The sequence below is a fragment of the Lacerta agilis genome, chromosome 1 (assembly GCF_009819535.1).
Source record: "Lacerta agilis isolate rLacAgi1 chromosome 1, rLacAgi1.pri, whole genome shotgun sequence".
NCBI classification, from domain to species: domain Eukaryota; kingdom Metazoa; phylum Chordata; class Lepidosauria; order Squamata; family Lacertidae; genus Lacerta; species Lacerta agilis.
In genome coordinates this window covers 126,019,362-126,042,137 of record NC_046312.1, presented here as the reverse complement: position 1 = coordinate 126,042,137, position 22,776 = coordinate 126,019,362, and the positions used below count along the sequence as shown (strand labels likewise).

The following is a 22,776-nucleotide window of genomic DNA, read 5'->3' as shown; positions in this document are numbered from 1 at the left end:
ACCACCAGGGGAAAATCCAAAGGCAGTAAATGGATCTGGTGGGCCTTGGCGAAGCTTTCGGACATGAAAGAGGCTGAGCTGCCCGAATCTAGTAGAGCTTCGACCTCTAGGGGGTACCCGTTTGGCAATTCCAGCCGTACCATCAGCACAATTCCCGGCCTGGGCTCCCTTGGAGTCACTGCACTCTGCCGTTGTGGGGGGTTTACTTGCGTGCCGCCTGGTTGGTCTTCCCCTCTCTCTTTTCCAACCAGGCGTTTGGCGTCTCCCTGCTCCTGTGCTTCCCCACTCGCCTCCTGCCCCGCAGCCGCTGCCATCCCTTGCCACACTCGCTTCTGCGAACAATTACGGGCTAGGTGTCCCGTCCTGTCACACACAAAGCATTTACGCGTCTCCTTCTCCCCCTTGCTTAGCAGCTCCCTGCGAGGTTTCTCTTTGAGGCTTTCTCTTGTGTCCAAACGACCGATTTCCATTGGCTCTTCGGGGGGCAGATGCTGCCTGTTTGCCTGAACCGGCTGAACACCCTGGGAAGGCCTCCTGTAAGCATGGAATGTCTTACTGCCCGGTACATTTCGCCCTTCCCATTCCCTTAGTTCCTGCCGAACCCCCACTTGCAGAGCCAGTTTGATATAAGCATCCGTATCCTTGGGTTTCGGTCCCCTGCTTACTTCATCCAAAATTTCCGGGTTCAGCCCCTGCTGAAAGAGCGCTTCAGTTTGTGGGGCTAAAATCTCCCATCCCAGTTTATGGCAGAGAAGGGTAAATTTAGCCACATAATCTCTCACTGTCCCTTTCCCTTGTCTGAGACTCATGAGTTCCTGCTTTGTTATCTCTTGATCAATGTCACTTGTGTAATGAGCCGCCATGGCATCCAAGAAATCCTGGAGATTCCCAAGCGCTGGGTTGTTACTTGCCAAAAGTGGGCGTACCCATTCTCTCGCTGACCCCGTCATGTGTGAAATAATAAAGGCTACCTTCTCAGCATCAGTCTCAAAGTCTCTCCCTCTCACCCTCAGGGCATAATCAACCTCAGTCCTGAACCCCAAATATCCCCTGGGGTCCCCATCAAACTTACTCACTGATGCCAGCTGTTGCCTCTGAGTCACCACTGCTGTGGCTCCTCCTCCACCGGTCTTGCGAGCCTCATCAAGCCTAATTTGAAGATCTCGTAAATCTTCCTCCAGTTTGGCAACTCGAAGCTCAGAACGCTTATTTATCTCTTCCAAATCATCAGCTCTGGCTTCTCCTTCCTGCCGAACTTTCAAAATTGCTTCCTTGGCTTGAATCTCCCAGCTGGCCCTCGCAGCTTTCAGCTTCTCTTCGACCCCTTCCATGTCTCCTTTCCAACAGTCCCACAGCAACGCAGTGGGGTTAGGATGTGTTGTCACGGCAACCTTGCCTTTGGTGTTGCGGTGAGATAACAGCCGGCTCGTTTCTCGCTTTTGAAAGCATTTTATTGTCCTTACTAATTACAGAGCTATAATTCACGTCTGCACTCCATTAAAACAAACATCCTAACTGCTATCTTCCGTTACGCGCCTTTTCCAGCACAATAACCCCTTGGTGCTCCGGAAGTGACGCGTGAATCTCTTCTTCCCGCTTTTGCTCCCCTTCCCCTGTTTATTACTGACATCAACACTCCCCCTTTCTTCTGGCGATACCTCTAAGAGATTGCTGTCATCATCGTCGGACGTATCTGTTGAGATTAATGGGCCCGGTTCTCGATACCTCGCCCCCTCCCCCTGCCTGTCTGTTTTGCTGCTTTCCCTCACTGATCCTCCTCCCACGCTCCTCTCCCGATCCAGGCTTGTCTCCGTGACAATACGCACACGCCTGCACATCGAGTGTGTAACATCACGCTCTCTATGTGCAAGCATGTGCATGTGATGTTTTGCACATCTGTATTACGGTGCTGGAGGAGACTCTTGAGAGTCCCATGGACTGCAAGAAGATCAAACCTATCCATTCTCAAAGAAATCAGCCCTGAGTGCTCACTAGAAGGACAGATCCTGAAGTTGAGGCTCCAGCACTTTGGCCACCTCATGAGAAGAGAAGACTCCATAGAAAAGACCCTGATGTTGGGAAAGATGGAGGGCACAAGGAGAAGGGGACGACAGAGGACGAGATGGTTGGACAGTGTTCTCGAAGCGACTAACATGAGTTTGGCCAAACTGCGAGAGGCAGTGAGGGATAGGCGTGCCTGGCGTGCTCTGGTCCATGGGGTCACGAAGAGTCGGACACGACTGAACAACAACAACATTACGGCGACAGGCACCCACAATCCTGAGGGAGAGATGGCAGCCCTGTTCTGGCAGATTCTAACAACTTTGGCTATTTATTCATTCTGAATTACTTGTGAGGAGGTGCATCAAGCAAATGCTCTTTCACGCTTGGCCATTCCTTATGGCAAAAGGTCTGTATTATTTGGGGACGGAGGAGCAAGTTTGTTGCACATAAGTCCCAAGTCCACTTTAGTTGTGCAAGCTGAATTTGCTGGCCTGTGGTTGCATCACACCCGAAAACGGTGACCTTCTGGAAAGACTCCTCTGCTGTTTATGTGAAGCGATGTGTGGGCAGCTTCCTGATACATTTGGTTAAACACAACCTTGGCTATGAAAGCTTATCAGAACGAAAGTATTTCGTTAGGAGAGCACAGATCTGCCTTCCGTTTCAAGGATGCCCTCTGGTTTCAGGAAAACTATCAAGGAGCATTCCTTTCGTTCGGAGGCACTGCATATGTAGGTGAGCAAGTTGTGGACGATATTCTTCATCATTTGCTGCAGCATCGCATTTGCGAAGAGATGAGTATTTTGGAAGATCCAGAGAGGCCAGCAACATCTGGAGAGCCATGACTACAGTCAAGTATGCCAAGGCAGGTGCTCCTGGTCAGGAAGGAGACGGACTCTGAGTTAGCAACTCCCCTTGAAGAATTGGATTCTTCTGCTCCTGGACTCGGTTTTGCACTTGGATGACCGGGTGGCAGCTGTGGCCAGGAGCCCGATGGAGATATTAAATGCAACTGCAAGGATGTGGTGGTGGGTGCCTCCCTGTTTGCTTCTGGGCAAATGGATGATCACTTTGGAAACTCTATAAAGTGTTGATGACTACCTTTCAGATTCTAAATGGCTCAAGTCCAGGATAGGTTGGTGATTGCCTCCTCCGATACTATGCTGCCCATTCCCTAAGATCAGAATGAGAAGTCCTTCTCTGTGTCCCATCGAGGGTTGAAGAATTCTTGGGTTGGAAGACAGAGGTTGCCCCCAGATTACGGGACACTTTACACTGTGAAGTTGGGTTGGCCAGTGTGGTGTAGTGGTTAAGAGCAGTAGACTCGTAATCTGGTGAACTGGGTTCGTGTCTCCACTCCTCCACATGCAGCTGCTGGGTGGCCTTGGGCTAGTCACACTTCTCTGAAGTCTCTCAGCCCCACTCACCTCACAGAGTGTTTGTTGTGGGGGAGGAAGGGAAAGGAGAATGTTAGCTGCTTTGAGACGCCTTCGGGTAGTGAAAAACGGGATATCAAATCCAAACTCTTCTTCTTCTTGATATTTTTTTGCCCGTGGATGAAGACTGTTTCGTTCCAGCAGGCTTTTTTTTTTTTTTTTTTTGCAAATGGGCAACAACATTTTTATTTTTGGCTTTAATTGCTGATTCTCTTTCTTCGGTTGGTAAATGACAATGGTTTTTAATGTCTGAGGTTTTTTTGTTTGTTTGTTTTAATATTTTGTTGGAAGCTGTCCGGAGTGGCTGGGGCAATCCAGTCATATGGGCGGCATATAAATAATAAAATTATTATTATTGTGCAAAAAAAGGAGTGATCGTGTTGGGGTAAAGCAGTTACTTTGGGAGCAGGGCTGGGCATAATAGCTGTCACAAATGGAAGATGATCTAGGGGCATACATGTCGGATGATAATAATAATAATAATAATAGTAATAATAATAATAATAATAATTTATACCCTACCCATCTGTCTGGGTTTCCCCTGCCACTCTGGGCGGCTTCCAATAGTCTATTAAACATTAAAAGCATCCCTAAACAGGGCTGCCTTCAGATGTCTTCTAAAAGTCTGGTAGTTGTTGTTCTCTTTGACCTCTGATGGGAGGGTGTTCCACAGGGCGGGTGCCACCACCGAGAAGGCCCTCTGCCTGGTTCCCTGTAACTTGGCTTCTCGCAGCGAGGGAACCGCCAGATTGCAAATAGAGGCTCATACGATGAAATGTTCTTCCACTGCGTCTAGAAAACTAGCATATTAACAGAAAGCAATGCTTGATCCTTTCTCCTTGGCTTTCAGTGTTCAGATGGTTGCTCACGTCTGCAATGTGAAGGGACGCATCTGTTGACAGAAGCATGCCTTAGTGACTGCAAACCTTACTGAATTTTATGTTATGCTTGGCTTCTGTATTGCTGACTGGAGGTGGGGAGGGGACAAGCTTCTCCAGTTCCTTCCCATACCTCTTGGGAGACCTCTACCTCTCAGCCCTAATTATGTAAAAGGATGCAATGTTGAATAGTCTGCCTGCCTCGCAGTTTCCTCTTCCACACCAGCGCTGACCCACATTCATCCTTGGGGCTGGGATTTGCTTGCACAGCTTTGCAAATTGCTAAGCAAGTGTTTCCATCCATCTTGCCTGCCGCCGCAGATTAACACAGCGGTTATTTTTCCTCCCTTCTGTCTCCAGTATCATCCAAAAGAAGAAAGCGGTAGGAAAGCGCTCCTGCTGAGCCGAATTCAAAATTTTCATTTCCTTTTGGACTCGGGGGTGACCTCCAGGTGTAAGGTAGGGCTTTGGTTCAACACAATTAAACTGCTCTAAGTGTGCTGCTTCCTGCTCCTTTTCACCCTATTGCTTTGTCTTCTGTTCTCATGCTCACGCATCCTTCTCTTCCCGGCAAGAGAGCTTTGTGAGGTCCAGTCTACACATGCCAGGGAATGAGGTGACAGAGTGCAACCCATCAGTCACAGCCGCAGGTGGGGATGCCTTTTGTCAATGCACACCCCAGTATCCTCTGTAGATCAGAGATTTGCATGAACCATGCCGTTTTATTTTTTTAAACCCCCCCCCCCCAATTTTTTAAATTTATTTTATCATAACACCAACAAAATACAAAAAACACAAACACAAAAACTACAAACAATACAAAAAAAACTTATACCCCACTACCCCACCAAAATACTTATCTAGACCTAACTATTCTTCTATATATCATTGTAAGTTGACTTCCTCTCCGACTGCTTTCTTTGTAATTCATCTTTGTTGTTGTTGTTGTTCAGTCGTTCAGTCGTGTCCGACTCTTCGTGACCCCATGGACCAGAGCACGCCAGGCACGCCTATCCTTCACTGCCTCCCGCAGTTTGGCCAAACTCATGTTGGTAGCTTCGAGAACACCGTCCAACCATCTCGTCCTCTGTCGTCCCCTTCTCCTTGTGCCCTCCATCTTTCCCAACATCAGGGTCTTTTCCAGGGAGTCTTCCCTTCTCATGAGGTGGCCAAAGTACTGGAGCCTCAACTTCAGGATCTGTCCTTCTAGTGAGCACTCAGGGCTGATTTCTTTATGAATGGATAGGTTTGATCTTCTTGCAGTCCATGGGACTCTCAAGAGTCTCCTCCAGCACCATAATTCAAAAGCATCATGGATCACTGCCTTGTCGTGGCGAAGGGGCTTGAATTACTCAGGGAAGCTATGGACAGGTCAAGATGGGCAGGTCATAGTGGAGAGTTTGGACCAAACATGATCCACCTGGAGAAGGAACTGGCAAGCCACTCAAGTATCCTGCCAAGAAAACTCCATGGAAAAAGACAATTCATCTTTAGTAATTTCCTTACCATTTTCTAATCTTATATTAAAATACTATTCAACTTATCTTAATTTTAATAACCTTAAACATTACTTCCTATATTTCTAATCCTTATCTATCTTCTACCTCTGTAGCCTAACTATTTCCACATGTCTGCTTTAAATAATAATTTTAGCATAAATCTCATGGTTTACAATACCCAATAGAAAGGCTTCTGGGTTTTTTTTTTTACTAAATGTGCTATTCAACACTTTTTTCAATTCATTATAAAAACCATGCCGTTTTAGACTGTACCCAGAGAGGGTCACCTTTTTAAAGGCTTCCCTACATTAAATGTTGCCTGCGGGTAGAAAGCTAGCACAGGCGGCACAGAGCTGGTGTGCTAGTTTTCTCTTGCAAAGAGTTTTCTTTTTCTTTGTTTTCATTGGACGAAAGGGGACATTCACCTGTAGGCCGAAGTGGTGCAGTCCGTTCTGCCACCTCCTCCTGAACCAAAAAATAGTAAAATAAATAAATAAACCCTATGAGGAAATATCAAGGGCGCCAGATATCTCCACCTTTATACAGTGGAACCTTGGTTCTCAAACGTCTTGGTACTCAAACGACTTGGAACCCAAATACTGCAAACCCGGAAGGAAATGTGAATTCTTTTTGGAAGCCGAATGTGCTCCATTTTGAGTGTTATGCTTCCGATTTGCATGCCACGCTTCCGTTATGTTGAGGTCTATCTGTTTTTGCTATTTATTTTGCGTTTCTGTTTTTGCGGCTGTTTTTGTTTTTGTGACTTTGTGGAACCCAGTTCAGCTACTGATTGATTGATTGATTGTGTGACTGCAGTACATTGTTTATTGCTTTCATTTTATGGATCACTGTTCTCGTTAGATAGTAAAATTCATGTTAAATTGCTGTTTTAGGGGTTGTTTTTAAAAGTCTGGAACGGATTAATCCATTTTGCATTACTTTCTATGGGAAAGTGCGCCTTGGTTTTGGAACACTTTGCTTTTGGGACTGACTTCCGGAACAGATTAAGTTTGAGAATCAAGGTACTGCTGTATCTGAAGCCACTTCAGATGGTTTACTGAGCATTCATCCTGATTTGTCAGCAGGGAAAGGAGATAATGTTGGATGTTTAATAAGCAGTCATTCTGAAAAACTTTGAGGGAGGTTAGATGACGTTGCATCAAAGCAAATCCTATTTCCACTGAATATTCCCTGTCCCTTTATTGCAAAAGCTCTGATCTTTTAGGGGCAGCTTTCTTGTGCAAGGGACGTGGGTGGCGCTGTGGTCTAAACCAAAGAGCCTAGGGCTTGCCGATCAGAAGGTGGGCGGTTCGAATCCCCGTGACAGGGTGAGCTCCTATTGCTCGATCCCTGCTCCTGCCAACCCAGCAGTTCAAAAGCATGGCAAGGTGCAAGTAGATAAATAGGAGCCGCTCCAGCGGGAAGGTAAATGGCGTTTCCATGCGCTGCTCTGGTTCGCCAGAAGCGGCTTAGTCATGCTGGCCACATGACCCGGAAGCTGTACGCTGGCTCCCTTGGTGGGATGAGCGCCACAACCCCAGAGTCGGACACAACTGGACCTAATGGTCAGTGGTCCCTTCACCTTTACCTTTTTTTCTTGTGCAAGAGCTCCAAATCCACTTTAAAATAGGGGAAGCCCGGAAGTGCTGTGAATCAGGAAGCAAGGCAACACAGCGTTTCTCCTCCCCCTCCTCCCTCCCCATCTTCCTTTTGCCTATTGTCCTCCTTTGCCTGTCATAACAAACAAGGATTCAAGTGTGCTGCAAGGTCAGGTAGCCGAGGTGACAAGGAGGAAACAGGAAACAGATGCCCACAGCTGCCTTGTCTTCCATTTTATTGGCGGGTGTCAAAGAGGGTGGGATTCCTGGAAATCAGATTGCAAAACTTTGGCAATAATCACACTGACTCTAATCCTTGCACGTCACCCGTTTAAGAGACCTGGTGGATCAGGCAGCCAAAGGCCCCATCTGCTCCACTGACCAACCAGGCCAGGTGGGCAGCTCAGTTGGTTAGAGCAGGATTCCTCAACCTCGGCCCTCCAGATGTTTTTGGCCTGCGACTCCCATGATCCCTAGCTAGCAGGACCAGTGGTCAGGGATGCTGGGAATTGTAGACTCAAAACATCTGGAGGGCCGAGGTTGAGGAAGCCTGGGTTAGAGCGTGGTGCTGACAACACCAAGGTTGCAGGTTCGATCCCCGCAAGGGGATAATCCTGCATCGCAGAGGGGTTGGACTTGATGATCCTCAAGGTCCCTTCCAACTCTTTGATTCTAAGGGACTTCTATGGGAAGGCCGCACAAGCAGGACCTATGAGGGCAAGCACACACTTCCACACAACTGGTGTCCAGAAGTTTTCTCCCCGATATGGGAAGCCATCTTCACTATTAGCCACTGAAAGCCTTCTCTTCCATGAACTTGCCTAACCCCCCTTTATGGTGTTCACCATTACAACTCACGGTAGCAAATCCCATTGTTCATTTGCCAAATGCAATACTTGACTTGCTTTTGCTGTTGTTGGTTTTTGTATAGGGAATGAATGTTTGTTTCCATAATGATAATATTAACAACAACAATAATTATTATTAATAATAACAATAATAATCCTTAGAAAGTGAAAGATACTCGGAGTCCAGTGTGATTTTCATGCTCTTTATTCAGCTCATAGTAGTGAGGAATGTAGTTCCCCCAAAACGTTTGCTTTATATACACTATTTACACAATGGGCAACACATGATTGGCTAATTCCGGGATACTCCTGTATGCCAATCAGAGTGCGGATTCACTTCCACCTGGAGCTGGATTGGGTGACTCCTGCAGACCAATCAGACTGCTGCAATCTCAATCCTATTGTTCTGGGGCCAGTCAGACTGCTGCAATCTCAATCCTATTGTTCTAGGACCAATCAGACTGCTGCAGTTTGGATCCTATTCAACTCAGTACATAACAGAAAGCATTAATTTCTTTCACTCAGGGGTGTCCAAACTTTTTTCAAAGAGGGCCAGATTTGATGAAGTGAACATGCGTGAGGGCCGGCCAAAGTTGTTGAGCTTTTTATTGGATTGAAAGTTGTCGAGGTTTTTTTTTTTAGGATTTGACCCCAGGAAATAAACTGCCCCAAGGTGAATGAAATAAACTGCCAGATGAAACCAACCAGCGGGCCGGATTAGGTCCCCGAAACAGACTTTGGACATGCCTGCTTTCACTGGAGCGTCGGTTTTTGTAGCCTAAAGTAAAAGGATTTGCAAGGGAATTGTACTCGGGTCCATGAACCAAAAGCCCTTGGCATCCACATTCTGAATATTTCCCTCCCCACAGAGACCGTTCTGCTGTCCCTGAACTCACCCTGGCTTCCCCACCCAACCTCTGGCTGCCAGCCAAAAACCTTCTTCCAACTCCCGGCCTCTCCCACTGCCAGGACACTTTTTGGCGCCATCATCGATGGCATAATGTTGGCTTAGATAACCTCTTCCCTTCCCTCTGTCACTTAAATCAAGACACCCAATTGGCACGCCTTCCCCCCATGACACACGTGCTCCGCTGTGGGCCCGCTCCACTGGGAAGCTCGCTCGGGCAAACAAATAGGATCCCTTGCACAGCTTCTCTGGACAGCGGCTGGGGCTGCACACACCCTGGTCATTTGAAGCACATGGGTTCTGCCGAAAGAATTCCGGAAACTGTAGTTTAAGGGTGCTGGGAACAGCAGCTCTGTGAAGGGGGAACTACAGATCCCAGGATTATTTGAGGGAAGCCACATGCTTTAAATACACGGGTGGCGCTGTGGGTTAAACCACAGAGCCTAGGGCTTGCCGATCAGAAGGTCGGCGGTTCGAATCCCCGCGACGGGATGTGCTCCCATTGCTCAGTCCCTGCTCCTGCCCACCTAGCAGTTCGAAAGCATGTCAAAGTGCAAGTAGATAAATAGGTACTGCTCCGGCAGGAAGGTACACTGCGTTTCCGTGCGCTGCTCTGGTTCGCCAGAAGCGGCTTAGTCATGATGGGCACATGACCCGGAAGCTGTACGCCGGCTCCCTCGGCCAGTAAAGTGAGATGAGCGCCGCAACCCCAGAGTCGTCTGCGACTGGACCTAATGATCAGGGGTCCCTTTACCTTTACATCCACGGCGTGGATGTGAACAAAATCAGTGCAAAGGGCCAGTACATGCCGTGGTTTAAATATATGGTGTGTGTACACAGCCTAGGTTTGTGCAGAACATCCACACATGGAACTGCAGGGAGGGAATATGGGCATGGGGGGGGGGGAGCAGCTGCCTAACCCCAAATCAGGTCAATAAATGAAAATACTTAACTAAAAGTTGAAATAATCAGAATATTCGAAACTGAACTGTGCTATGCTTATAGATCAGTGTTTTTCAACCACTGTTCCGCGGCACACTAGTGTGCCGCGAGATGTTGCCTGGTGTGCCGTGGGAAAAATTGTGTTTATTTGATTCCTATTTAAGAGAATTACTTTATATATAGTCAATATAGGCACAGAGTTAAATTTTTTAACATTTTCTAATGGTGGTGTGCCTCGTGATTTTTTTCATAAAGTGTGCCCTTGCCCAAAAAAGGTTGAAAAACACTGTTATAGATTGTGCTCAGAAAAACAGAAAAAGGAGGGATTTGAGAAGGAATGGCTGAAAAGGTTTTCAGCAAATTGGGCGCTTGGGGAAGGGAGCGAGCAAAATAATTGCATTCCTCCCCCCATCTATTTATTGCAACCATTTGAAACCCCACATTTTTTCACTCAAGGCAGTTCACAACGAATAGCAAAAAATAATAGCAGATCCATAAAAAGAAAGCAACGTTAAAAAGATTTAATCAGTCCCCTGTGGCAGTATATGTCCTGGGGTTAAAATCCTTTAAAATGGAAAGCTCAACTTTAATCATAAAAAAGCTCAACAACTTTGATCGGCCCTCGCACATGTCCACTTCATCAAATCTGGCCCTCTTTGAAAAAAGTTTGGGCACCCAGAGGAGAGCACCCAGAGCGGAACGTATTTTGCAAGCCAAAAAAGGCTATTCGAAACATTTTCTGGTTTTGGGCTTTGCTCTTGCAAAGTCAGCACCCCAGTTCAGCCCATAAATAATGGTTAGCTAGCTCTGTTATTAAGGATCAGAGCAATATAGTCTGATCTCCAAGCCCGTGCCAAATCCCTGGCAGCTGGAACAATCGTAGTTTCTGAACTGTCCTTAAGGCCAGCCTCACCTAGAGCTCATTGCGCTTCGTAGTTAATCTTAACCTTGACTTCTCATACATTAGGTTTCGTCTCCTATCATTTCACCTTCTGCAGGACCAATTCCTTTGCAGGAGTGCAAATAGAGGTCATAATGGCACTGAAAATCCACACAGACATCTCCATGAGCAAGGGCAAGTGGCATTCCAGTCCTCTTCTGTTCTGGAAGTTTCCAGAAAAATGGATGTCGGGTCTGAGGGGCAGGCAGAGGGCAGGACCGCTCTGGGAGGGAAGGAAAAGGGATTGGAGCAGAGCACAAGGGGTCTTGTTTTGTTTTGTTTAATGCTTTCTGAAAAATTATTTATTGGTGTGTGTGTTTTTCTTTTTGTAAATCTACCAAAGAATGAAATAAAACCGGGGATAAGGGTTTTCCCCCCCAAGATGGTGGCGGGTCTGTTTCCTGCGCCCCGTTAGCGTTGTGGTGCTGACACTCGCCCTACTTCTGATAGAAAATGCTCTTCAGGGGAGGACCGAGAAGAGAAACGTCCCTATTTTCATCTGAAGAATGTTGAAAATTATCCCGTGTTGGAAAACGGAATTTGGACGTTCATTTCAGGAGCGCAGCTCTGTCAAAACGCCTCACGTTTCCCCTTCCACATTCTGTGTGGCAGGCCTCGTGTTGCGCAAGACAAAGTTTTGAAAAGTAGCCCAGAACTGATTGTTTCTCTCTTGGCTGCAGCAATAGAGACGGGATCATGCCTTTTTTTTTTTTTTTTTTTTTTTGCCTTTACACAATTTCCTTTCGCTCTCTTTGGGCCATAAAACATGATGAACCCAGAGACCCTTGGGATACAGAAAGAAGGTTCTGTCTTCGCTCTTCAGTGAAGGCAAGAGAGACTCTCGCTGTTCCTGAAGACTCGCCAACTCTTGAACTTCTTCCAACTTCCACAAGTCCTTTCTATCAGTGATGATCTTTAGGACCTGGAATGGTGTGATTGATAGACCAGGAATCTTATGGGAAGCTTTGGCAGCGCGGTTCAAGTCAGAAAAAAGACTAAGTTGTGCCAATGGAAATTATCTCTTAAGAGCATGGGTAGGCAAACTAAGGCCTGGGGGCTGGATCCGGCCCAATCACCTTCTAAATCCGGCATGTGGAAGGTTCCGGGAATCAGCGTGTTTTTGCATGAGTAGAATGTGTGCTTTTATTTAAAATGCATCTCTGGCTTACTTGTGGGGCCTGCCTGGTGTTTTTACATGAGCAGAATGTGTGCTTTCATTTAAAATGCATCTCTGGGTTATTTGTGGGGCATAGGAATTCATTCATTTTTTTTTTCAAAATATAGTCTGGCCCCCCACAAGGTCTGAGGGACAGTAGACCGGCCCCCTGCTGAAAAAGTTTGCTGGCCCCTGTCAAAGAGAGTGCATGTTTAGAATGGAAGCTGTGTAGTCTGATCCTACTGTTGACTTTGGGTCTTACACCTAAGTAGACACGGACAGCATCAAAGGCTTGCCATGCAGTCCTATTCCTGACATAGGCTGCTTGGAGCAATGTAAGGCAAAGCTGCCCCCAAATGCCTGGTCCAAAACAAAACCTTTACAAATATAATTTACCTTCCCCTCACCTTCCCTCCCCTCCTTTCTGCGGTTACTTATTTTATATCTTTTTATTACCGCATATCCAATTCAAATATTTTTACTAATTTCCCCTTATTTATCCCCTTAATTACCGTATTTTTCGCTCCATAGGGCGCACCGGACCATAGGGCGCATCTCGCTTTTAGAGGAGGAAACAAGATAAAAAAATATTTTTTCTGGTTTTCCTCCTCTAAAAGCCCTGTTTTTTTTTTGAGGATCAGCTAAAAGTTTTGCAGCTTTTTTTGCAAAGGGGGAAAAGCAAAGCTCCTTTTGCAAAGGGGGAAAAGCAAAGAGGAAAAGCCCCGTTTTTATGGGGTTCAACTCACATTTCTGCAGCTTCTAAAGGAAAGGGAGCCTTTTCTACAGTTTCCAGACAGATAATCTAATCAGCCAGTCACATGTCGCTGGGGAAACAAACAACCTCCCTCTGCAGCACATTCAACAAAGGAGGGGGGGCTGAAAGGGAGCTGGGGACTCTTATCTCTCTCCCGATCTCTTGCTGATCAGCTGCTGAGCAGGTCCTTTCAACACCCCCTTTTCTCTTTGTAAAATAAAAAGCATGATCCTATTTTGGCCCCTGGGCAATTCAATCGGAGCACATTCTTTTCCTCAGAGAATTCTGGGTACTGTCGCTTGTTAAGGGTTGCTGGGATAAACTACATGACTAAGCCACTTCTGGCAAACCAGAGCAGCGCACAGAAACGGCATTTACCTTCCCGCTGGAGCGGTACCTATTTATCTAGTTTATAAACTACTTGCTTGTGAGGGGTAAACTACAACGGCCGGAATTTTCTCTTTAATTTATCCAAGCGTGGTCCTGTCGACCTTGGCCTTGCAGTGATTGTAGCATTCCCAGCCTAAGAACAACTTACGAAAGACCCTAGCTCTTTCCCAACGAGGTTGGTTTTATTTCCATAGTGCAGGGTTCGAATTGTGGGGAGACCGGAGCTCTTGTGTTTTTAACAGCTATACAGAAGACAGAAGCCCAACAGGCTTAGCGTTTTCCTGTATGGAAATACAATTATGGGGGAAACGTTGCCTCTCGACACTCTGTCCATCAGATACCTCATTACTTGTGTCTGGTTTCTATTTGTGCCCTCCACCTTGATCCACAGATTTGCATATGACGCAAAACATATGCAAACGGTATGCAAATCTGTGTCTTCTTCTGTGGAAGGCTCAATCCAGTGAAGTCCAGTGTTCTGAGCCCAGAAATCCTGTTGGCAACCCTGCCTTTGGTTTCTGCCTTCTGTGCCCTCTCTGCAGACTTCAGCCTGCTGGCTGCATCTGTTTTGCCTGTTCCCTGTTTTGTCTGTTTCCCAATCTTTTCCCTGCTGTTTCAGGATTCAAGGCTAGCCTTGTCTCTGTTCTAGACCTGATTTCACCCCAGGACTGATCTTTGGAAACTTCCCTCTCTAGCTTACATTCTCCAAAACATCATTTGCACCCCAGTAAGTCCAAGACAGCAGCAGCACCCCGTCTATAGGACCATGCCTATATCTTTTTTGGACATTAGAGTTTCATTTTCAACAATTGAAAGTCCGCCCGTATCACAAACTGAGTGACCGCAACTCACTGTTACATGCCTCATCTTTCCATGCTCCACATTTACTTAGGAATCTACCGTATGGACAGTATCTAAGATTGAAAAGAAATGCATCATGACAATGTGATTACTGGGTTCTTTCTTTGAATCAACTCCACATACAAAACGACCTTTGAATACTTTTGATTACGGACTTATACATCATTTGTCGTTGAGTTAAACCTCTTATGTTCTACACTGTAACGAATTATACGTATGTGACTTTAAAAAAGCTGTTTTTCTGTTAGAATCTACAAGCCTGTTACTCTTACCAGAATATATACCTTTATTTGACTGCAACTCATGAGTAGGATTTATTCCTAGTATTGAAACCATAAAGGAGGCTGATCGCCGAAGAATTGATGCTTTTGAATTATGGAGGAGACTCTTGAGAGTCTCATGGACTGCAAGAAGATCAAACCTATCCATTCTGAAGGAAATCAGCCCTGAGTGCTCACTGGAAGGGCAGATCCTGAAGTTGAGGCTCCAGTACTTTGGCCACCTCATGAGAAGGGAAGACTCCCTGGAAAAGACCATGATGTTGGGAAAGATGGAGGGCACAAGGAAAAGGGGACGACAGAGGATGAGATGGTTGGACAGTGTTTTCGAAGCTACTAACATGAGTTTGGCCAAACTGCGAGAGGCAGTGAAGGATAGGCGTGCCTGGCGTGCTCTGGTCCATGGGGTCACGAAGAGTCGGACACGACTGAATGACTGAACAACAACAATTGAAACTTCTGGCCAGAGTTCTTGGTGTGTGTGTGTTTTGGTATATCTTTATTTAAGCTAGCACTACACAAAGTGGACAAGAAGTCTATTTCTCTCATATATATATATATATATATATATATATATATATATATATATATATCCACAGACAAATATAGTTATTTCTCCTCACCTTCCTTTTATATTCACCCCAAACTCCCCTTTATGCTCAAAATCGCTTTTTAACTGCAGCTGTTTAGATGACTTATTCATGTTTACAATATTTTTTATAAAAATGACTCATCTGGGTGGTGCTGTTATTTTGAGCAGAATTCACGCCCCCAAGGGAGTGATGATGGTGGCTTGCGTGTATCTCAATTAAATCTGGAACAAAAATATTTTGCAAATGTTGAATTTATCCGGAGCAGGGAGGGATCCAAACAAAATTATTTTAGCCGGGGCTTATTTTCAGCCGGAACTACTGCCACCTCTCAGGTGGGCGCCGTTGCCATTTATGAGAGAACAAGGGAGGTGTTTGTGGTGAGTTCTGGCACCTCTTTTACTAGAAAAGGAAAGTGTTGTCTTCAATTTGGATGAGAAAGGCCAAATGCAGATCGATCATTCTTGATGTGTGTGTTTAGAGATGAATGGATTAGGGGTGGGAGAACAGATAGATGGAAGTTACAGGTTTGATAGGTGGAAGGACAGACAAATACGAATGGGTAAAGTGGATATATACCTAAATATGTAGCAGGGGCAGGGGCATAGCAAGGGGTGGGGGGTGGGGGTGGGACGGTCCGCCCTGGATTCCATAATGGAGTGGGTGACAAATTATCAAGGAACAATTTTTTTTGAATTTTTTTTAAATGCCTGCTCCAAAGGTCTTATCTTACTATACTAGGGATTATATAGATATATATGAAATTTCATGCATATCGGTTAATATCTTGACCCTCCTCCACCAGAATAGCTGTTCACTTGGCTGTTTTCCTATGTCGTGAAGGCTGAAATTTCAGTTCAGAGAACACTTACTGTTCTCAACCCTAACCCTGTGGAAAGCCATCTCATTAGACTTTAATTTGATTTTGAGATGTTTTTAGGAGGTAATTTAATTATTGTTTGATTTTATACCAATGTTATGTATCTGATGTTAGCCACCCTGAGCCCGACTTTGGCCGGGGAGGGCGGGATATAAATAAAAGTTTTTTATTATTATTACTTGTTATTATTCCTTTGTAAGAAAATATGAAATAATGTAAAACAAGTTTTTTTGGGGGGGATCAATGGGGGGGTTGACAAGAAATTTTCTGCACCGGATACCACCTGACCTTCCTATGCCTTGGGGGGAGGGGGTTGCAGGGTTGCGGGGATTCGAACCGCCGACCTTCTGATTGGCAAGCCCTAGGATCGGTGGTTTAACCCACAGCGCCACCCCATCCCCCATCAAGATGCTAGTGCAGGAATAAAATAACATGCCCATATATAAATATAAGTATATGTAGTTGATAGGTCATTTTAGGATTGATGAAGGGAAATCTAGAAGGTTCAAGATTATGGGGGCATGGAATCACGAGTCCAACAGCATCTCGTAGCTAAAGGCAGACAGGAACATACAACAGAAGCAAAGCAAGGTGCACCAAGCATCCTTGGGCAATAGGTTTAAAGTGAAAGCTGATGAATGCGAGAGTTTGGGTAAGGGCAGCATGTGACAAATGTCTAAATGAGGAAACAAATTTGCTGATCGAGCTGGAACAGCAAGATGAGGAACTAGGTGAGAGACTATCACCGAGGAGCAGACAAAAATCTGGAGAGCCATTCAGAAAGAGGCACCCCAAATTGGATGGAGATAGAGAAAATTTATGGAAAATGCTATGGTCCAAGAGATGCAAGCAGCAGAGAGATGGGTGAAATTTGGAATGGAGGGACTAAGTAACGAAGAGCAGGAAAGAAGCAAGGCACGTGAGAAATCTTGGTATGTGTTGTTTGTCTTCCGTTGCTCCTTATTCATTCTTTATTCCCACATAGTTATTAAAGCATAATCAGTCTTTGGAATCCTTTGAGCTTGTCTGATCTATCACGGCTTGGGTCAGAAGGTGAGGAGGCTTCAGCGAACTTCAGATTTGCTGGGTAGTTAGATCCCTATGAGGGATGCGGGCGGCGCTGTGGGTTAAACCACAGAGCCTAGGGCTTGCCGATCAGAAGGTCGGCGGTTCGAATCCCCACGACGGGGTGAGCTCCCGTTGCTCGGTCCCAGCTCGTGCCCACCTAGCAGTTCAAAAGCACGTCAAAGTGCAAGTAGATAAATAGGTACCGGTCTGGCGGGAAGGTAAACGGTGTTTCCGTGCGCTGCTCTGGTTTGCCAGAAGCGGCTTTGTCATGCTGGCCACGTGACCCGGAAGCTGTACGCCGGCTCCCTCGGCCAGTAAAGCGAGATGAGCACCGCAACCCCAGAATCGGACACGACTGGACCTAATGGTCAGGGGTCCCTTTACCTTTTAAGATCCCTATGAGTGGTGTTGGGTCACATTATAAAATACCTCGTAAAATAAAAGTCCCATCCAACATCTCCCTCCTGGCTCTCTCCCTTCTTAGGATTCTTAATCTTAAAACTGGATTTCAGCTGGGCAGCCATGCAAGCAGAGAAGCAGAAGGCTGCCTTCTGTGAAGTTCAGCACATGGAGGCCACCCTGATAAAACTGGTATCAGTTTGTGGCTTAGTCTTCTCAGGAGGGTGGCAGAGATTAACATTCCTAACACATGCTCTGCACAAGCTTCATTCAGAGGTTTCCATCATTGCAGAGACTAGTGTAAATACTAAACACCTAGGAATGAAACCTTCCCCGCTGTGAACAGAATGAATCTTCAGATATCTCAAGCTGTGTTTGATCATCAACATTTTTTAACGTTAATTTGCAGAATGGCCCCATCAATTGCTCCGATATGCATAATCCAACATGCCGCTCTTGCACATGCTGTTCCAAGAACATTTGCATGGCGTGTTTTGATTTCATTAGAAATGAAGTTAATTAAAGTTAATGATGTTGAGTGGCATGTGGAAAATCTCCGTAGAGTGAATCTAGATGCTTGAATGGGATGAGCAATATCTCCAAAGTTGTGTGTTTTATTTTGTTTGGGCCTGATCTGTGGGCCATACTTAATGCGTTTCGGGTGATGTTTCTGGTGCTCACCTTTTATGCTCCAGTCCTCCTAAGGGGTTTTTAATTTAAACCCCTTTGCTTTGAATGCAGTTTACTTCCAAATGGGCATGCTTGAGAAACAATGTATTGGCTAAAAGCAGAGGTGGTAGTACCTGCCTATGTTTGCATGCAGGTGTTGAACAGAGCTATCCTTTACCTCTACAGGTAAAGTGGGAGACTGTCATAGGCTGATACTCACAATACAGGTGAAACTCGAAAAATTAGAATATCGTGGAAAGGTTCGTTTCTTTCAGTAATTCAACTTAAAAGGTGAAACTAATATATGAGACAGACTCATGACATGCAAAGCGAGATCTGTCAAGCCTTTATTTGTTAAAATTGTGATGATTATGGCGTACAGCTGATGAGAACCCCAAATTAACAACTTCAACTTTGGGGTTTTCATCAGCTGTACGCCATAATCATCACAATTATAACAAGCAAAGGCTTGAAATACCTCGCTTTACATGTCATGAGTCTATCTCGTATATTAAACTCCAGTAGCTAATGAAAACAATTGCTTACATAAATGGACATTTCCACGATATTCTAATTTTTCGAGTTTCACCTGTATATCTCGAGTGGTACCTCAAGTTACAAACTTAATTCGTTCTGGTGGTCCGTTCTTAACCCAAAACTGTTCTTAACCTGAGGTGTGCTTTTGCTAATGGGGCCTCCCGCTAGCGCGTGATTTCCGTTCACATCCTGGGGCAAAGTTCTTAACCTGAGGTACTACTTCTGGGTTAGCGGAGTTTGTAACCCGAAGCGTTTGTAACCCAAGGTATCACTGTATTACACTTGCAGTCAAATCACAGCCATTACCTATTCCTCCCCCCCCCCAATTATGCCTTTTTAACGGGGCTACATTGAGTTTCCCAGAACAATTATGTCGCACAAACCATTCATGTGAAGCTTCCAGGGAGACTCCAATTCTTAATTTGATGATGGTTGATGGTGATGCGTTTTCACATGCTGTTGCTTTCTGATATTCCAGTTACGTTTTCCATCTTGCATTCATGCTATTTTCTTTTCTTTTCTTCGTCACTGATTTCCGTTTTAGACTATATTAGCAAAGTGCCCAGCCAGAGCTGCTGCTGCCTCGAAACTTTGGACGGACAATAAGTAGCAAAGCTTCTCAGCCATTCTGAAAGGTAGGAAGGTCTTGCGCCTTCCATATTGCTATTTTTACTCAATTACATTTATTTTTAAACGCTTTTACTTTTCCAGAGGAGATAACTGAAATATACTCAGAGTCAAGTGTGAATTTCATGCTCTTTATTCAGCTCATAGTAGTGAGGAGGAATGCAGTTCCCCCAAAACGTTTGCTTTATATACACTATTTACACAATGGGCCCCACGTGATTGGCTAATTCCGGGATACTCCTGTATGCCAATTGGAGTGCGGATTCACTTCTATCTGGAGCTGGATTGGGTGGCTCCTGCGGACCAATCAGACTGCTGCAATCTCAATCCTATTGTTCTAGGACCAATCAGACTGCTGCATTTTGGATCCTATTCAACTCAGTACATAACAATAACAAAAGAAAGAAAAGAAAGCGGTGATTAATTTGATAATTCTAGGCAGTAAGGCAAGGAACATTAGGGAGTTACAGGGCCTTTTCCCATCCAACTCCAAATCTCCATATCCCACAGATCAATTTGAGCTGTCTTCCCTGCCCTGGGCAAAGCACTAGTTATTTATGATCCTGTTAGTATGGTTACCAGACGTCCCTGTTTCCCGGGGACAGTCCCCGGATTTACAAATCTGTCCCCGGACAAAATCCGTCCCCGGAATGTCCCCGGATTTATATTTTAAGTGTGTAGATTTATTAGTAGGGAATGAATGTTGTGTGATTGGTTGAACGGCACAAGACACATCAAATGGGGACTTCCGGCGAGGCAAAATGGCGGGCACCACAGCAGCGAGCAGCTCCTGAAGCCAGCCAGAGCCAACTGCGCTACCAGGCTGGCTCCGGGCTGCTCAGACTGCTGCTGCCGCTGCCACTGCCAAAGGGGAACCGAGGATGCCCGGAGCATCAACTGGGGGAACTGGTGACCCCCCCCCCGCCGCGACCCAAATGGAGCTGGGAGTAAGAGCGCCCGGCTGACTGCCCAGCGGCGCTCCGGGGCCAGGAAGGAGAAGGAGGAGAGGAGAATGAGAAGGAAGAGAGAGAAAGGAAGGAGAAAAAAGAGGGAAGCCCCGACTTTGCCACCCTGCTTCCGCTGCTGCTGCCGCTGAGGAGGAGAGGTAGGAGGGCAAGGATATGTGGCCGAGCCCAGGTCCGACCTAAGCCTACTCCACGGTGGCTAGCGCTCCAAGAGAGGAAGGCCGCGTGACAGAGGAGATCACAAAAGATGAGATAAGATATTACTTCTTAATGGTTTTTTTAAATAACTTTTTTTTAATAACTTTTTTTCTCTTAAAAAAAGAAGTGTCCCCAGATTATTTGGAAAAAAATCTGGTAACCTTAGAGGGCACTGTTAGATCACATCTTGCACAACCATAGTTCACCAAAGTGAATGCACTAGCCCATCCTGACACTGGCCATTTGCACTGATTTGGGTCACATCCACACAATACATTTAAACCACCTGGCTTCCCCCGAAGATTCGTGGGAATTGTAGTTTACCCCCCACAGAGCTACAATGTCCCAGCACCCTTAGTGAACTACAGTTCCCATGAGGGAACCAAAGTGCTTTAAATGTGGGTGAAACTAAAACACCCAAAAGTCTCGGTTTGGAAAGAAATATTTTGATGGGTAAAATAGTTTATGATCTTTCATATGGGTCTTTCATCGGGACCTATGGCAGATCGATGCTGGCAGGTTGCTATAAAAGGCCATTGCTATGCGCGTTCAAGGAGAATTTATTTATTTTGATGAGCACTACTTCCCCCCTCTTGTTTCCCCCCACTCCACCCTTTTCTTCACTCCCCTTCCTTTCAGCAAATAGTCAGCAACCGTGGCATCCGCAGATCTCATGGAGTACGAGGACAACTTCACGGAATACTTTGGGAATTACGAAGAGGATGAGCCCCCCGTGTCCCATCTCACTCACGCCCAGGTGGCCTCGCTTGTGTTCCACGGCGTGGCTTTTCTCCTGGGAGTGCCTGGCAATGCGATAGTCATCTGGATTATGGGCTTCAAATGGGACAAGACCGTCACTTCCCTCTGGTTCCTCAACCTGGCTATTGCGGACTTCATCTTCGTCCTTTTCCTCCCTCTCTACATTACCTACGTGGCCACGGGCTTCCACTGGCCCTTTGGGAAGTGGCTGTGCAAAGCCAACTCCTTCATTGCTCTGTTCAACATGTTTGCCAGCGTCTTCTTCCTGACGGCCATCAGCCTTGACCGTTACGTCCACCTGATCCACCCTGTCTTCTCCTACAGGCACCGGACTCTCAAGAACACCTCCTTTATGATTGCTTTCATTTGGATTTTGGCCACGCTCATTGGAAGCCCGGCGCTGTACTTTAGAGATACCCTTACACTACACGACAACGTCACCATTTGCTACAACAACTTCCATCCCACGGACGTTGATCTTATTATCCTCAGACACCACGTTCTGACCTGGGTAAGGTTCATTTGCGGATACCTCTTTCCTCTGCTAACCATGGTTGTTTGTTACTCCCTTCTGATATGCCAGGTGAAGAAAAGTGCTATTTTGACCTCCAGCAGGCTCTTCTGGACTGTTCTGGCTGTGGTGGTGGTCTTTTTCGTTTGCTGGACCCCTTACCAGATATTCAGCATCCTGGAGCTATCTGCTCACCACGATAACTACTGGCACAACTTGCTCCGCGACGCCATCCCTCTTTCCGTCAGCTTTGCTTTCATCAATAGCTGCCTTAACCCCATTCTCTACGTCCTCCTCAGCAAGAAGCTCCAGTCCTGTTTCAGCGTGACGTTTTCAGAACTGGTGAAACACACCCTCTGGGAAGTCAGCCGGTCGGGGACAGTCAGCGAACAAGTCTGGAATTCTTTGAGTCTACAGCAGGGCGAAGCGTCTGAGCTCGAGACTTCTCTGGGTGAAATATCTCCCTGACGGGCACTCACTCTGCAATATGCCCACCTTATTAAGATCTAGACACCAGGGGTGTTTGTAACCCAACAGTCGCTACACAAGGGTATCCAAGTTGGTGCTTCCCAGGTGGAACTCCCTTTGCTTTGACCCCATTCAGCTGCCACGAGCTGCATATATTTTTCTGGTAAAACTTATTTAGTAAAAGGGCACATGTTTAGCAAAGCCAGGGTAGCCGCTGTGATGTCATCCACATGTTGCGTACGGCCACTCCCATCACCCTTGACCATTGGCCATGATGGCAATGACAGAAGTTGGAAGTCTGAATGAGGTCAAAACAACAGAAGTTCATAAGCAACTTCAATTGTTCGTAGGGTTGCCAAACGTTTAGGCCTCCAAAACTCACATGCTCGTGAGGAGCCATCATTAAAATGGTGTGATCTTTATCCCTATGCCGTTTAAAGCTTTATCTGCCAATTTCTGCACATCAAGCTACTGTTAAGACACAATAAAGGGACCCCTGACCATCAGGTCAAGTCGTGTCCGACTCTGGGGTTGCGGCGCTCATCTCGCTCTATAGGCCGAGGGAGCCGCCGTTTGTCTGCAGACAGCTTCTGGGTCATGTGGCCAGCATGACA

General features: G+C 46.1%; 1 protein-coding gene across 2 annotated transcripts; it reads left to right on the top strand.

Annotated features, from left to right (window-relative positions):
• Positions 1 to 4,677: 4,677 nt before the first annotated feature.
• GPR1 (G protein-coupled receptor 1) lies at positions 4,678 to 22,530 on the top strand. Of its 2 annotated transcripts, none has more exons than XM_033170097.1 (3): positions 4,678 to 4,777; positions 19,179 to 19,269; positions 21,067 to 22,530. In XM_033170097.1, the coding sequence occupies exon 3, from the start codon at positions 21,098 to 21,100 to the stop codon at positions 22,160 to 22,162; it is 1,065 nt and encodes a 354-aa protein (XP_033025988.1). In that variant the 5' UTR covers positions 4,678 to 4,777; positions 19,179 to 19,269; positions 21,067 to 21,097; the 3' UTR covers positions 22,163 to 22,530. The 2 variants fall into 2 exon arrangements, with proteins under 2 accessions (XP_033025988.1, XP_033025979.1); XM_033170088.1 differs by having other exon boundaries at positions 21,064 to 22,530.
• Positions 22,531 to 22,776: the final 246 nt, after the last annotated feature.

Bases quoted from the DNA above. Each gene is read 5' to 3' on its own strand.
- GPR1 (XM_033170097.1), top strand. From the start codon at position 21,098: ATGGAGTACGAGGACAACTTCACGGAATACTTTGGGAATTACGAAGAG.